This window comes from Drosophila bipectinata, chromosome 2L (genome assembly GCF_030179905.1).
Source record: "Drosophila bipectinata strain 14024-0381.07 chromosome 2L, DbipHiC1v2, whole genome shotgun sequence".
Taxonomy (NCBI): Eukaryota; Metazoa; Arthropoda; class Insecta; order Diptera; family Drosophilidae; genus Drosophila; species Drosophila bipectinata.
The window spans coordinates 9,290,154-9,302,086 of NC_091736.1; the positions used below are offsets into that span (position 1 = coordinate 9,290,154).

The 11,933-nt window shown below is 46.5% G+C and overlaps 3 protein-coding genes across 3 annotated transcripts; all 3 read right to left on the reverse strand.

Moving 5' to 3' along the window:
* Positions 1-387: 387 nt before the first annotated feature.
* On the reverse strand, positions 388-4,930 carry stc (nuclear transcription factor, X-box binding stc). The gene is made up of 5 exons (XM_017243712.3): positions 4,158-4,930; positions 2,605-4,103; positions 1,381-2,454; positions 967-1,318; positions 388-907 (listed from the first exon to the last, which is right to left on the reverse strand). The coding sequence occupies exons 1-5, from the start codon at positions 4,494-4,496 to the stop codon at positions 806-808; spliced, it is 3,366 nt and encodes a 1,121-aa protein (XP_017099201.2). The 5' UTR covers positions 4,497-4,930; the 3' UTR covers positions 388-805.
* Positions 4,931-5,305: 375 nt separating this feature from the next.
* Positions 5,306-6,128, reverse strand: LOC108126716 (V-type proton ATPase 16 kDa proteolipid subunit c-like). Its single transcript, XM_017243389.3, has 2 exons — positions 5,970-6,128; positions 5,306-5,912 (listed from the first exon to the last, which is right to left on the reverse strand). The coding sequence occupies exon 2, from the start codon at positions 5,898-5,900 to the stop codon at positions 5,343-5,345; it is 558 nt and encodes a 185-aa protein (XP_017098878.2). The 5' UTR covers positions 5,901-5,912; positions 5,970-6,128; the 3' UTR covers positions 5,306-5,342.
* A 2,278-nt stretch (positions 6,129-8,406) lies between these two features.
* LOC108126698 (uncharacterized) lies at positions 8,407-11,712 on the reverse strand. Its single transcript, XM_017243371.3, has 2 exons — positions 10,608-11,712; positions 8,407-9,254 (listed from the first exon to the last, which is right to left on the reverse strand). The coding sequence occupies exons 1-2, from the start codon at positions 11,577-11,579 to the stop codon at positions 8,448-8,450; spliced, it is 1,779 nt and encodes a 592-aa protein (XP_017098860.2). The 5' UTR covers positions 11,580-11,712; the 3' UTR covers positions 8,407-8,447.
* Positions 11,713-11,933: the final 221 nt, after the last annotated feature.

An 11,933-nucleotide genomic window follows, 5' to 3' on the forward strand; every position in this document is an offset into this window, starting at 1 on the left:
ATCCCGAAGAGGTGGAGGCCTGAATCATAACTCTCCTCCTTTTCTCTTTTTAATGTTTATAATTCAATTTCTATTATGTAATTTTCCATTTAAACAATGCGCATTTGGTAAGCCTTTTCAAAATTTCTACAGTAAATGAACAAAATGTATAAAAACAAAAATTTAAAGTTAAATAAAATCAAATTGGTTTTTTCAAACCAAAAAAAAAAAGTGTTATAATTTGGTTTGAAACTTGACTAGAGGCCCAAAACTGGAACAGTTGGTCCTGGACTAGTGTTGTAAAAGTGCGGTAAATTCGAATTTTATATTTGCGCCAAACTTTCCATTGAAAAGTATTCAACTCTTTTGAGTAATCTAAAATATCCCTTTCCAAAATAAAACAAGTTATTTGCCCTCTGCACTATTTTCTTGTTTATTTTTTCACTTTATGACCCTTTTCTTTTGTTTATTAGCTGCAACACGGTCAGAAGATTTCAATATTAGATAAATTCATACAACAGATGGGTTAACAGCATTATTCATAACTGCGGCTGCGGCATATCTATGGTTCACTTCATTCAGTATTCAACATTCATGCACTCTATGGCTCAACTAACTTTCTTTATAATTTACAAAATATATGTGAAAACGGTCATCCTTGCAACTGGCTATTATTTTTGTGGTTATGTTGTGTATTGTCCTCGCAGCGCTTGCGGTTCCAGTAGAATTTCATTATTTCATCACCTTTTAAAATATCATCATATCCAGCGCCAACGACTCAACATACAAAATATCTGTACTCTTGACATCTCCAACCAAAACAGTTCTATTTCTTTAAGCTCCATGCATTGTTGCTGGGTACAGGGACGCGTCTCTGTCCTGACTCCCGAGCCAGGACTTCCATGATACTAGTGGCGGGCAACCAGCACTACAAAGAAAATAAAGATTTAGTTACTAAATTACACAAGTATAAGGTTTAAAGCCTACCCTTTCCTTGTGCGCCGTGGCTACAACATTTCGGTTGGGCTCCTTGTCGTAGGACACAGATTCTATCCCGAATATCTCGCATAGCTCGTGCACCAACTGCCTCTTCTCCCGGTTCATGGTCGGGAAAGAGTGGCTGCGGGACCGCTGCTTGCTCTCCTTGGCCAGCTTAACGAGGTCGCTCAACGTTTCGTATACGCTCTTGGTCAGCACCGGGTTCCTCTTAGCGAATCCTTTCACGAACTCCGAGTACTTAGTCAGGGACTTTTGCTGAGCCTCTGGATTTCGAGACGATAGTGCCATGGCAAGGCGACGATTGCGCTCCAACAGTCGGCACTCATCGTTGCAGTCCAAGCTGAGTCATAGTTTTTAAATAAATTATTAACAAAATAATAAATTGCATGACTTATCACTTACGTTCGATTGGACTTGCTGGCCTTGGAGGGAGCCAAGATCTCGCTGAGCTCCATGTAGTTTCCCCGGGACATCTCCGCCATGGATGAGGCCAGCTGAGCCGTGGCAATGCGACTGTGCTCGCGAGCCAGCTCCTGGCAGCTGCGACTCTGTTTCCGGTTGCCGCACTCGCACTGTACCTCCACTAGCTCCTTGCAGGGCGTTTCGGGGCAGGAGCCCTCGTGACAGGGTGCTGAGCACTTGTGGCCGCAAGTGGGACGAGGCTTGGTGCAGCTCTGACGGCAAACGTCGCCGGCTGCCTGGCAGGCGCCCTCGTGGCACGGCTTGATGCACTTGTGGCGACCACAAGCCAACGGCTTCGCACAGGCCATTCCACAACTGAAGCTCTCCTGGGAGCAGGGAATGGTTTTGCGCTGCTCGTGGCCACCGTGGCAAGACTTGGTGGTGAACAGCATGCAGGGCGGACAAGTGGCGTCCGAGTGGCAATTGTGTTGCGGCGGATGCTCGCATGGATGCGATCGCGAGCACGGACGCTTGCAGAGGGGCTTCTTGGTGCCGCACGGCACCGGCGGGTAGATAACCTCTGCTCCGCACTCGCAGTAGAGCTCCTCGAAGCTGCTGCGGTAGCAGGGCGGGCAGTTGCCGCGATGGCAGGGCTGGTCGCACTTGTGCTTGCCGCAGCTCAGGGTCCGGTTGCAGGGCAGCGGACAAGCGTGGTCGATGTCGATGCAGCACTCGGCGTTGCACTTGTGCTTGCCGCAGCTCCGCTTCTTGGTGCAGCGGCGCTTGCAGCGAGCGTCGTCCGCTCTGGTGGACAGCTGGCGGCACTTGATCATCTGGTCCATGTGGCCGCAGCGGCACTTCACCGCCGTCTGCTTGGGACAAGGTGGACACTGGCCCAGGTGGCACTTGCTGCCGCACTGATGGGGATGGGCCGGCTTGCCGCAGCGCAAGACCCGCGAGCAGATTCCCTCGCAGGTGGGGATGGGGTCCAGGCAGCTGGTGCGCTGGGTGGCCGCCACAGGCATCTTGCCACAGGGGCAGCTGGTTATCTGGTCGGGGCTCAGCTTACAGGGCCTAAAAGTAGACATGACCAATAAGAATTCTGTTTAAAAATGAAATCAATGCTCGCCAAGCTTATCTAATCTAAGTTGGATCACGTTTTGACCTTCACGGAATGGATGAAGTCCACCTCCACATTTAAAAATATTCTAAAATCATAAATACCTGCAGCTTCCAGCGTGGCAAGAGTCCTTGCACTTGTGATTGCCGCACGGCAGGGGCTTGCCACAGCTCTCCTTGCACGAGTAGCTTCGCTTGTCCTGGCTCTCGCGCGTACAGGTCACCTGGCGGTCCTGCTTGCCGCAGTGGCAGTGCTGCTCCACCTGCTCCAAGCAGGCAGCGCACTTTCCTGCATGGCACTCCGACTTGCACCGGTGCTCGCCGCAGTTGAGCAGCTTGTCGCAGATCTCGCCGCACAGCAGATCCTCCTTCATGGCGCACTGCATCGTCTTGGTGCTGCGTCCGCATCCACAGCTGCGAACCACATTGGCCTGGCACGGTGGGCATGGGCCCGGGTGACAGAGCAGGGTACAGGCATGACTGCATCCCTCGATCCGGCAACACACCTCGCCGCAGCTGTGCGGCAATTCGGACCGCGAGACCGGCGGGTTTTTCAGCTTGCCGCAGAAACAGAGATACTCGCGCGGCAGCTCCTGCAGCACATTCTGGCACGCCGGACAACGCCAGCCCACTTCCGATTTGGAGCTGCTCGCCCAGGTGGTGGTGCACTTGAGGTGCAGAACGTGGTAACAGTTCTGGCACGACCATGTCGGCTGGTGCGCTTTGATGGCTTCCACGCACACCAAGCACTCGAGCCGCCTCTGCTCAATGTCGCGGATTAGCTTCTCCCTCTGCGATAGCTTTTCATTATCCGCCGGCGGTGGATGGTTTCGTCTCGGCGAGATTTGCTGATGTTGCGGCTGCTTTTCGGGCGAGGGCTGGGCACTCTCGTTGCTCGTGTCCAAGTCGTCGACGGCCCTTGGATATCCGTTGATTCGATCCCTGTTGCGGTTCCAGTCATCGCGCCGCTTGTTGCTGCGATGATTGTCGTAGCGCTGCTGCTTTTGCGGCTTCTTGCGATCGCGATCCCGGTCCCGGTCCCGGTCCCTGTCCCGATCCCGATCTCGGTCACGATCCCGATCGTTCCTCTGATAGCGATCTTCACGATCCTCGCGGTAGTCCGAGCGACGCTGCTGTCGCGGTCGATCCCGATCCCTCTCGCGATCTCGGTCCCTTTCCCGCTCCCTCTCGTAGTTCTGGTTTTGACGGAAGCTGTTGGGGCCTCTCTCTTCTGGTCGGGCCGCTCCTCCTGCTGCACCCACGCCTCCAGGTGCTCCCACTTTCGCTGCTCCCGCTCTAGCTGGTATCTCCATCTCCTTTATGGCAGTTTCGGGGCTGGCAGTGCTGTTTCCGTTTGTCGTGGCCACTGGAGCCTCCTCTAGACTCAGCTTGGCCAGATTAGGCACGAATTCGGGCGCCGAGGCCTGCAACTTGGAAGCGCTGAAGTCGAACGGATTGTTGCCAAACGGCGTGTAGAGGTTCGAAAAGGTACTGCTGCTGCTGCTGCCGTTGTTAGGGTTTCCCAAATCAAAGCTATTAGTGAAGCCGGCACTGGCGATTCCGTCGCCGTTTTGATATCGTGGGAATACAGGCTGTGAAAAGAACTATTTATGGTTTTAGAAAGATAGTCTTGCCGGCACTTCAGCCTGACTACTTACATGCTCGATATTGTTAGAGTTCGTAGCTGTTGTTGGTGGATTTAGGCCGAAGGCTCCTCCGCCTCCGCTGATGGCAAAGTTCATGTTGTTCCCGCTGTCCAAGGGATGTTGCATGTAGCCGGGACTTGAGTTTGAGGCATTGGGCGTGCCTCCTCCAAGGTTGTGTTGCATGATGAACTGATTGAAGTTCACATAGTTGTTATTGCCGCCGCCGCCGCCGCTGTGGGACACAGCCTCAGGACCGCTCCCGTTGCATGCCACCGGTGAGTCACTGGCGGCTGCTCCCCTTCCGCCACCGCCACCCCCGCCATTAGTTAGCTGCTGCCAGTACTCCGCCATGGCTGTGGAAAGTGTTCCGCTGCCGCCGCCTCTGTATCTATCACTACCACTGGCCAGCAGCGCCTCCTCCGCCTGCCTTTGCTCCTGCGGCGTGCTCAGCCTGTCCAGTTGTTTGGTTCTGGCTGGAAATTTCTCCGATCGCTAGATGTTAAAAGCCACTGGGCCTGACCCAGCCCCGCGGGGCAGGAATCCAAGCGAAGCTCCAGACACGTGTGCACTGATGAAATTGTATTCGTGATGAAATTGGACGGACCGAAAGCTTCGCTTGGTCAAATTTTGTTGGAGGCCGGTGTCGCGAGGTGGACGCTCCTCCGCCGGACTTTTTCCACGAACTATTCCGCTTTTTTTGGCGCTTTTTGCGTCGTTTATTTCCCAAAATGAGTAATTTCTAACAAAAAAAAATAGCTTCTCACCTGGTCAGTGTGACCAGAGCTGGCTACGCGAATTTCCCCGAGAAAACATATCGAATAATCTATCGAAATTTAAAAAAAAAATCGAAATTTAAACAAGAAAAAACTTAAATCGTTTACTATTTTATAAAATGTTATCGGTGTTTTAAGAAAATGCTTTAAAAAGTCACAAATTTAACGAACAAAAATTAAAAGCTCCATTTCAAAACTGGATTTTAAATTATAGATACTACGAATAAGCAACAAATTATCAATTAAAAATGCATCTGAGTGGTATTATTTTCTTGGGATGAACCAATATTTAATAAAAACCTTATTTTCTGTATACATTTCTTAATAACATTTGGTTTTTTCGCTAGTGTAGGGCAGAAAAAAAAACTTTGTGATTTCTTTAATAGTGCTCAACTGATTTTAATTGTATTATAATCATTTATATTTATTTAACATCCACTGTGTAGAGATATATTCCAATAATTAGCCCATAAAGTCCCAATACCTCAGCGAAAATAAGGACCAGTATCATTCCAATGAAGAGGCGGGGCTGCAGGGCAATGTGGCGCACGCCAACTTCGCCTACCTCCCCTACGGCATATCCGGCAGCCAGTCCAGAAAATCCTACAGCCAGTCCAGCACCAAGATGGACATATCCCTTGGCCAATGAATATGTCCTAGCCGAATCCAGTTCGCCCGACAGCAACACAGAAACCACCAATCCGTAAATGGCCACTATACCGGCCATAACCACGGGAATAATTGACTTCATCACCAGTTCCGGACGCATTACGGCCGTCGCAGCGATTCCGGTTCCAGAGACAGCGGTTCCATAAGCAGCTCCGATCGAAGTAAACACCATGGCACACGCCACACCCATGGCTCCAAAGAAAGGAGCATATGGAGGATTGCGACTCCAAGTCTGCATGTCATTAGTTCTATAAAGATTGAGGGACCTTACATAGGCCTCTGGACTGAACTCGCGAAAGGTAATGTTATTCATTTTGAATTAAAGCTAAAAATAATAATTATAATAATAATTATAAATCGGTTGAGAATATGATATTTTTACCTTTTAAAAAGAGAACTTGCTACTTTTAATATTTTTCCGAAATATTCGTTTTTGTTGCTGTTCAGATTGGGACTGAAATGAACTACCCGAAAACTAGATGAGGTTTCTTATTGTGACATTTACATCAAAGGGAACACCACAACTACTTCAAGACTTAATATATTTTAAAAAACCTAACTTGAGACTTGAAATCAGTGGCGGATTTAAGGAAAAAGGCCCAGTGGGCAAAATTTTTTCAGGGTACATTGAAGGGTGTTTTGAAGGGTACAGCCCAGAAAATTTGACAAAAAATCTTAAAAATATTTTGTTCCCAGATTTTGATGCAGATTTATGGAGAATCGATCCACAAATCGTTTAAGGTATTCCGCTCAAGAATCGGATGAATATTTCCTAAGATATGGCCTTCGCAGTGGGTCATATGGGGCTCCCCATGCATTTTGCACATTTTGAAGGGGACAGCCCAGAAAATTTGACAAAAAATCTTAAAAATATTTTGTTCCCAGATTTTGATGCAGATTTATGGAGAATCGATCCACAAATCGTTTAAGGTATTCCGTTCAAGAATCGGATGAATATTTCCTAAGATATGGCCTACGCAGTGGGTCATACGGGGCTCCCCATGCATTTTGCACATTTTGAAGGGGACAGCCCAGAAAATTTGACAAAAAATCTTAAAAATATTTTGTTCCCAGATTTTAATGCAGATTTATGGAGAATGGATCCACAAATCGTTTAAGGTATTCCGTTCAAGAATCGGATGAATATTTCCTAAGATATGGCCTTCGCAGTGGGTCATACGGGGCTCCCCATGCATTTTGCACATTTTGAAGGGGACAGCCCAGAAAATTTGACAAAAAATCTTAAAAATATTTTGTTCCCAGATTTTAATGCAGATTTATGGAGAATGGATCCACAAATCGTTTAAGGTATTCCGTTCAAGAATCGGATGAATATTTCCTAAGATATGGCCTACGCAGTGGGTCATACGGGGCTCCCCATGCATTTTGCACATTTTGAAGGGGACAGCCCAGAAAATTTGACAAAAAATCTTAAAAAAATGTTGTTCCCAGATTTTGATGCAGATTTGTGGAGAATCGATCCACAAATCGTTTAAGGTATTCCGTTCAAGAATCGGATGAATATTTCTTAAAATATGGCCTACGCAGTGGGTCATATGGGGCTCCCCATGCATTTTGCACATTTTGAAGGGGACAGCCCAGAAAATTTGACAAAAAATCTTTAAAAAATTTTGTTCCCAGATTTTGATGCAGATTTATGGAGAATCGATCTACAAATCGTTTAAGGTATTCCGTTCAAGAATCGGATGAATATTTCCTAAGATATGGCCTACGCAGTGGGTCATATGGGGCTCCCCATGCATTTTGCACATTTTGAAGGGGACAGCCCAGAAAATTTGACAGAAAATCTTAAAAATATTTTGTTCCCAGATTTTGATGCAGATTTATGGAGAATCGATCCACAAATCGTTTGAAGTATTCCGCTCAAGAATCGGATGAATATTTCCTAAGATATGGCACACGCAGTGGGTCATATGGGGCTCCCCATGCATTTTGCAGATTTTGAAGGGGACAGCCCAGAAAATTTGACAAAAAATATTAAAAATATTTTGTTCCCAGATTTTGATGCAGATTTATGGAAAATCGATCCACAAATCGTTTAAGGTATTCCGTTTAAGAATCGGATGAATATTTCCTAAGATATGGCCTACGCAGTGGGTCATATGGGGCTCCCCATGCATTTTGCAGATTTTGAAGGGGACAGCCCAGAAAATTTGACAAAAAATCTTAAAAATATTTTTTTCCCAGATTTTGATGCAGATTTATGGAAAATCGATCCACAAATCGTTTAAGGTATTCCGTTTAAGAATCGGATGAATATTTCCCAAGATATGGCCTTCGCAGTGGGTCATATGGGGCTCCCCATGCATTTTGCACATTTTGAAGGGGACAGCCCAGAAAATTTGACAAAAAATCTTAAAAATATTTTGTTCCCAGATTTTGATGCAGATTTATGGAGAATCGATCCACAAATCGTTTAAACTATTCCGCTCAAGAATCGGATGAATATTTCCTAAGATATGGCCTACGCCATATAAAGTTGAAATATTTAACATTCGTTTGTAAAAATAACCTCAAACGTTTCCAATAAATGAAAGATGTTTAAATAGCTTTTAAAATTATGCAATATATTTAATTATTTATTTTAAATACAAAACAAAATATTATGATTTTTGCTAAATTTATCTAGATAATCGCATGGATATTGTAACTCAAATCATTCCAAGAAAATTGTTACAATATGATTAAAAATAAAAAGCTAAAACTAATCAAGTATTTTTGAAAGTATGTACATTTCATATTTCTAAAAATAATGGAAGAACTAAGTATTCTTGGTAAATGCTACACTTTTGGTTGAAACTATTTAATCCTGACCCTACCCCTTTGCATATCTTGGTCCTCAGAAAGTACGCAGATTGCTGAGCAGGGTTTGCTGGGCCGGCGGAGGTGCCAGGGGTGGTCCAGGTGGCGGAGGCATCACGAATGTTGGAGTCGCCGCCATGGCCAATGCCAGTGAGCTTGGCACCTGCAGTTGCACCTGCGCAGTTACTGGCAGGGGCGCTGCGGTGGCTCCGTCCAGCGGGCGGTACTGGCACTTTTTGGCATGGGTCCGCATGTTACTGGATTGGGTGAAGGCCTGATTGCAATTGGGATGCGGGCAGATGTATGGCTTGCAGCCCGTGTGGTAGTTCAGGTGCGTCTTCAGATGATGCTTCTTGGTGAAGGCCTTCGGGCACAGGGGACAGCTGAAGGGCTTAATGCCGGAGTGCAGCCGGTGGTGCAGGGTCATGTTGCTCCGGTCTGCAAAGGATTTGCCGCACACGGAGCACTGGTAGGGCTTCTCACCGCTGTGGGTACGCATGTGCTGTTTCAGGAGCATTTTCCGGGAGAACCTCTTGCCGCATTCGGCGCATTTGTGCGGCTTCACTCCCGTGTGGATCCTTACGTGCATGTTGAAGGCCACCCTTTGGTTGAAAGACTTGGGACAGTAGGGGCACTCGTACTCCTTGCGATTCCGATGGATCTTCATGTGGCTACTGAGGTACCCCTTGTCGTTGAAGGTCTTTCCGCATTCGGGGCACTCTGCCGCAAACTCCTTGGTGCCACGATGCACCGAGAGGTGGTACTTGTAGTTCCTCAACTGAGAGAAGCCCTTTCCGCAGTCCGAGCACTCGTAGCGGGGGGATTTGTGTGTCTTTTCATGAGCCTGCAAGGAAATAAATGAAATAGTGGTTTCAATAATGGAACTTTTTTTTCTTTAATGAATAGTTTTTTTGTCTCTAACTTTTTTAAAAATTGGATTTTTTACGTTGAAAATACTATAATTTTCCCCGTGGCCATTTTGTTGCTCTCTTCTTTTCACTACCACATTCCCTCTCTTTCTAATGCCCAGCAATACCAGGCAGTCGGGGCCCTGCACCCATGCGTAAAACCAGTTCTGGCCCCGCTCGCTTCTGTTTTCGGCCGACTCCATTTTGAACGAGTCTCAGCCAAAGTAAAAAGATTTGCATAAGGTGCTCAATTCTCGAATCTTCTCTCTACCTTTTGCTCTTTGGGACTCCGCCCCTTTTGACTTGATGTCTCTGGCTCTCGATCAGCTAAGCCCCGCCCCTTGCAGGTTGTGTAGGAACTCGTTTTCGGAGGATCCCTTGGGGGTCTTGTATTGGAGGATTGGGTAAATGATATTTCATTTGATGAACTGCCATGTGAAAGGTTACTGATGTTCTCATGAATTTATGTGGGTATCAAAATTAAGCAAGGAATGTGTTTCGCAGAAATTTGTCTAATTAAATAGCATTTTAGCCCAATTATAAATTATAATTACTTACAATATGTGACATTTAAATGAGCGTTTAACACCTGGGGCTTTGAGACAGAAATTTACTGCAATAGAGGTTTTTAAATACGATAGCTATTGGTATTTAAATAGAAAGTTTACATTTATATTTTGAACATAGAAAATTAAACAATTTAAAGAAACTATTAGGTGAAAAAATATTGAATTAGGTGCAAAAATGTAAATAATATCAGCAATAAAAAAAATAAACCTTTGGCTTTTTAAAAAACAATTAACACAAGGATCAACACGTAATGAGAATTTCAAATTACGAATTAAGCATTTTGAGGGATATTTTGAAAATAAAGTGATTGTATAGAGAGTAAATATTTCATAAAAAAGTTGTAGGTCAATATTTAATATCCTGGTAAAAAGCTATTATTCTTAAGCATTGTTCATATCTTTTTGAGCATATGAAGAACGTCACTAGAACGTTTTTAATTTTTAAGTAGCATTATGCGATTTTAAAATCTATAGCTTTAAACTTTAAACTATACCCACTAAAGGAATTACATTCAAAATAGAGGGAATGGCAATAACTGAAAACTATACGGTAAAACCTAATCCTTTTTTCTACAACTAAAGGGGTTTCCTAACTAAAAATTATTCAGTTTTTAAAAAAAGGAGCTTCATTGAAATAAATTTGAGAAGAGTTTAATGTTTCAAACATTTGGATATTTGCAAATTTTTCTTATCCAATTTAAAAATATTTTCATTTCCTACCTGTAAAGTTTCGGAGCATCCAAAGACCTTCTCGCATATCCGGCACTTGTAGCTGATTTCCTCGGCGGAAGTGGGACTATAGATACTGGCGGTAGGAATAGCTGCGCCGCCACTTCCGACGGCTATTCCTGGTATTTTTGGCATCAATCCGACGGTTGTGTTCTGGCTCGAGCTGAGGCTCAGATTGGTGACAGTGGTCAGCGAGATGTTGGTGCTGGTGGTGGATCCTCCGGCGGCGCTCATAATCAGATCCCTCACGGGTCGCATGGAGCTGCTGGAGCTACTGACGGACGAGGCGGCGGGTGATATCAGGGGCGTGGTAGACTTGTAGCCAGCTTGCAGCCTTTGATAGTAGTCTAGGCACTCCCGGCAGTCTGGGCGAGTGCAGGCGGTGGCCTTGGGCCGCAGGAGCGGATGTTGTGGCTGCTGAGATCCTTGGTTATTGATCACATAGGGGGCAAAGTATCGTTTCTGCTGGGGTGGTGGAAGTGGTTGCACCGGTTGAACAGGGTGTCCTTGCTGGTAGGGAGAAGTGGGTGGAGTACTGAGTCCTGCCGCCGCAGCCGCTGCCGCATAAGCAGGCAGCAGGTGTGGAAAGAACTGGTCATAAAACTTTGTGGCGTTTGCCATGGCCACCAGATCCGGTGGTAGCATGGAATAGCCGCCATAGGGCGATGTGGGCAAGGATAGGGTTTGAGGCACGCCCACCTGGGGCGGAATAATGCTACTGTTACTGGTGCTGCTACTCTTCGACAGATCCAAAATATTCGCACTGGTATCCTGAGCTGGCTTACGCTCTTTGCCCAAAATCCTACTGATACTGAAGTCCGTAACTTGGACCGGCGGCTGGGCTGCCTGGGGTGGTGGGACCCCATCGTGGGTGGTGCTGGTGGAGGCGTTGGTGGGTGAAGTGCGTGCCGGTGAGGGCGACAGCTCGTAACTTCGCTGCAACATAGCGTGCTTGAAACCCATTCTCCGCCTCGCCGGAATATCGCTCGAAGACCGTTGGCCAAAACCGATTTCGTTGAGATTTAAGCTGGAGACGTTTCGTAGCGGTAACTGTCGCGCTGCGCGTCGAAACTCGAAATGTCTTGGGCTCACGGCGCACAGCAGCCGTCGAAGTCTCTGGGCCAGGTCTGAGGCCTGGCTCTCTCCCTATCTCTCGATTTTAATTGGCCAAGAAACAGGTTTCCCGGACAGGTAGCTCTCCGGACGGCCCGGCTCTCCAATTAACCAGGTTTGACTGCTGAGACAAACTGTCGCGCCTCCAATTACGAGAGGGGCTGCGATCTCCGGCCCAGAACCATTTGGTAGTAGCATTTTACT

Bases quoted from the DNA above. Each gene is read 5' to 3' on its own strand.
- stc (XM_017243712.3), bottom strand. From the start codon at position 4,496: ATGGCGGAGTACTGGCAGCAGCTAACTAATGGCGGGGGTGGCGGTGGC. The intron at 1,319-1,380 runs GTAAGTGATAAG...ACTATGACTCAG, and splicing joins GCCAGCAAGTCCAATCGAAC to CTTGGACTGCAACGATGAGT. The intron at 908-966 runs GTAGGCTTTAAA...TTTTCTTTGTAG, and splicing joins CCACGGCGCACAAGGAAAGG to TGCTGGTTGCCCGCCACTAG.
- LOC108126716 (XM_017243389.3), bottom strand. From the start codon at position 5,900: ATGAATAACATTACCTTTCGCGAGTTCAGTCCAGAGGCCTATGTAAGG.
- LOC108126698 (XM_017243371.3), bottom strand. From the start codon at position 11,579: ATGGGTTTCAAGCACGCTATGTTGCAGCGAAGTTACGAGCTGTCGCCC. The intron at 9,255-10,607 runs GTAGGAAATGAA...ATTTCCTTGCAG, and splicing joins GATGCTCCGAAACTTTACAG to GCTCATGAAAAGACACACAA.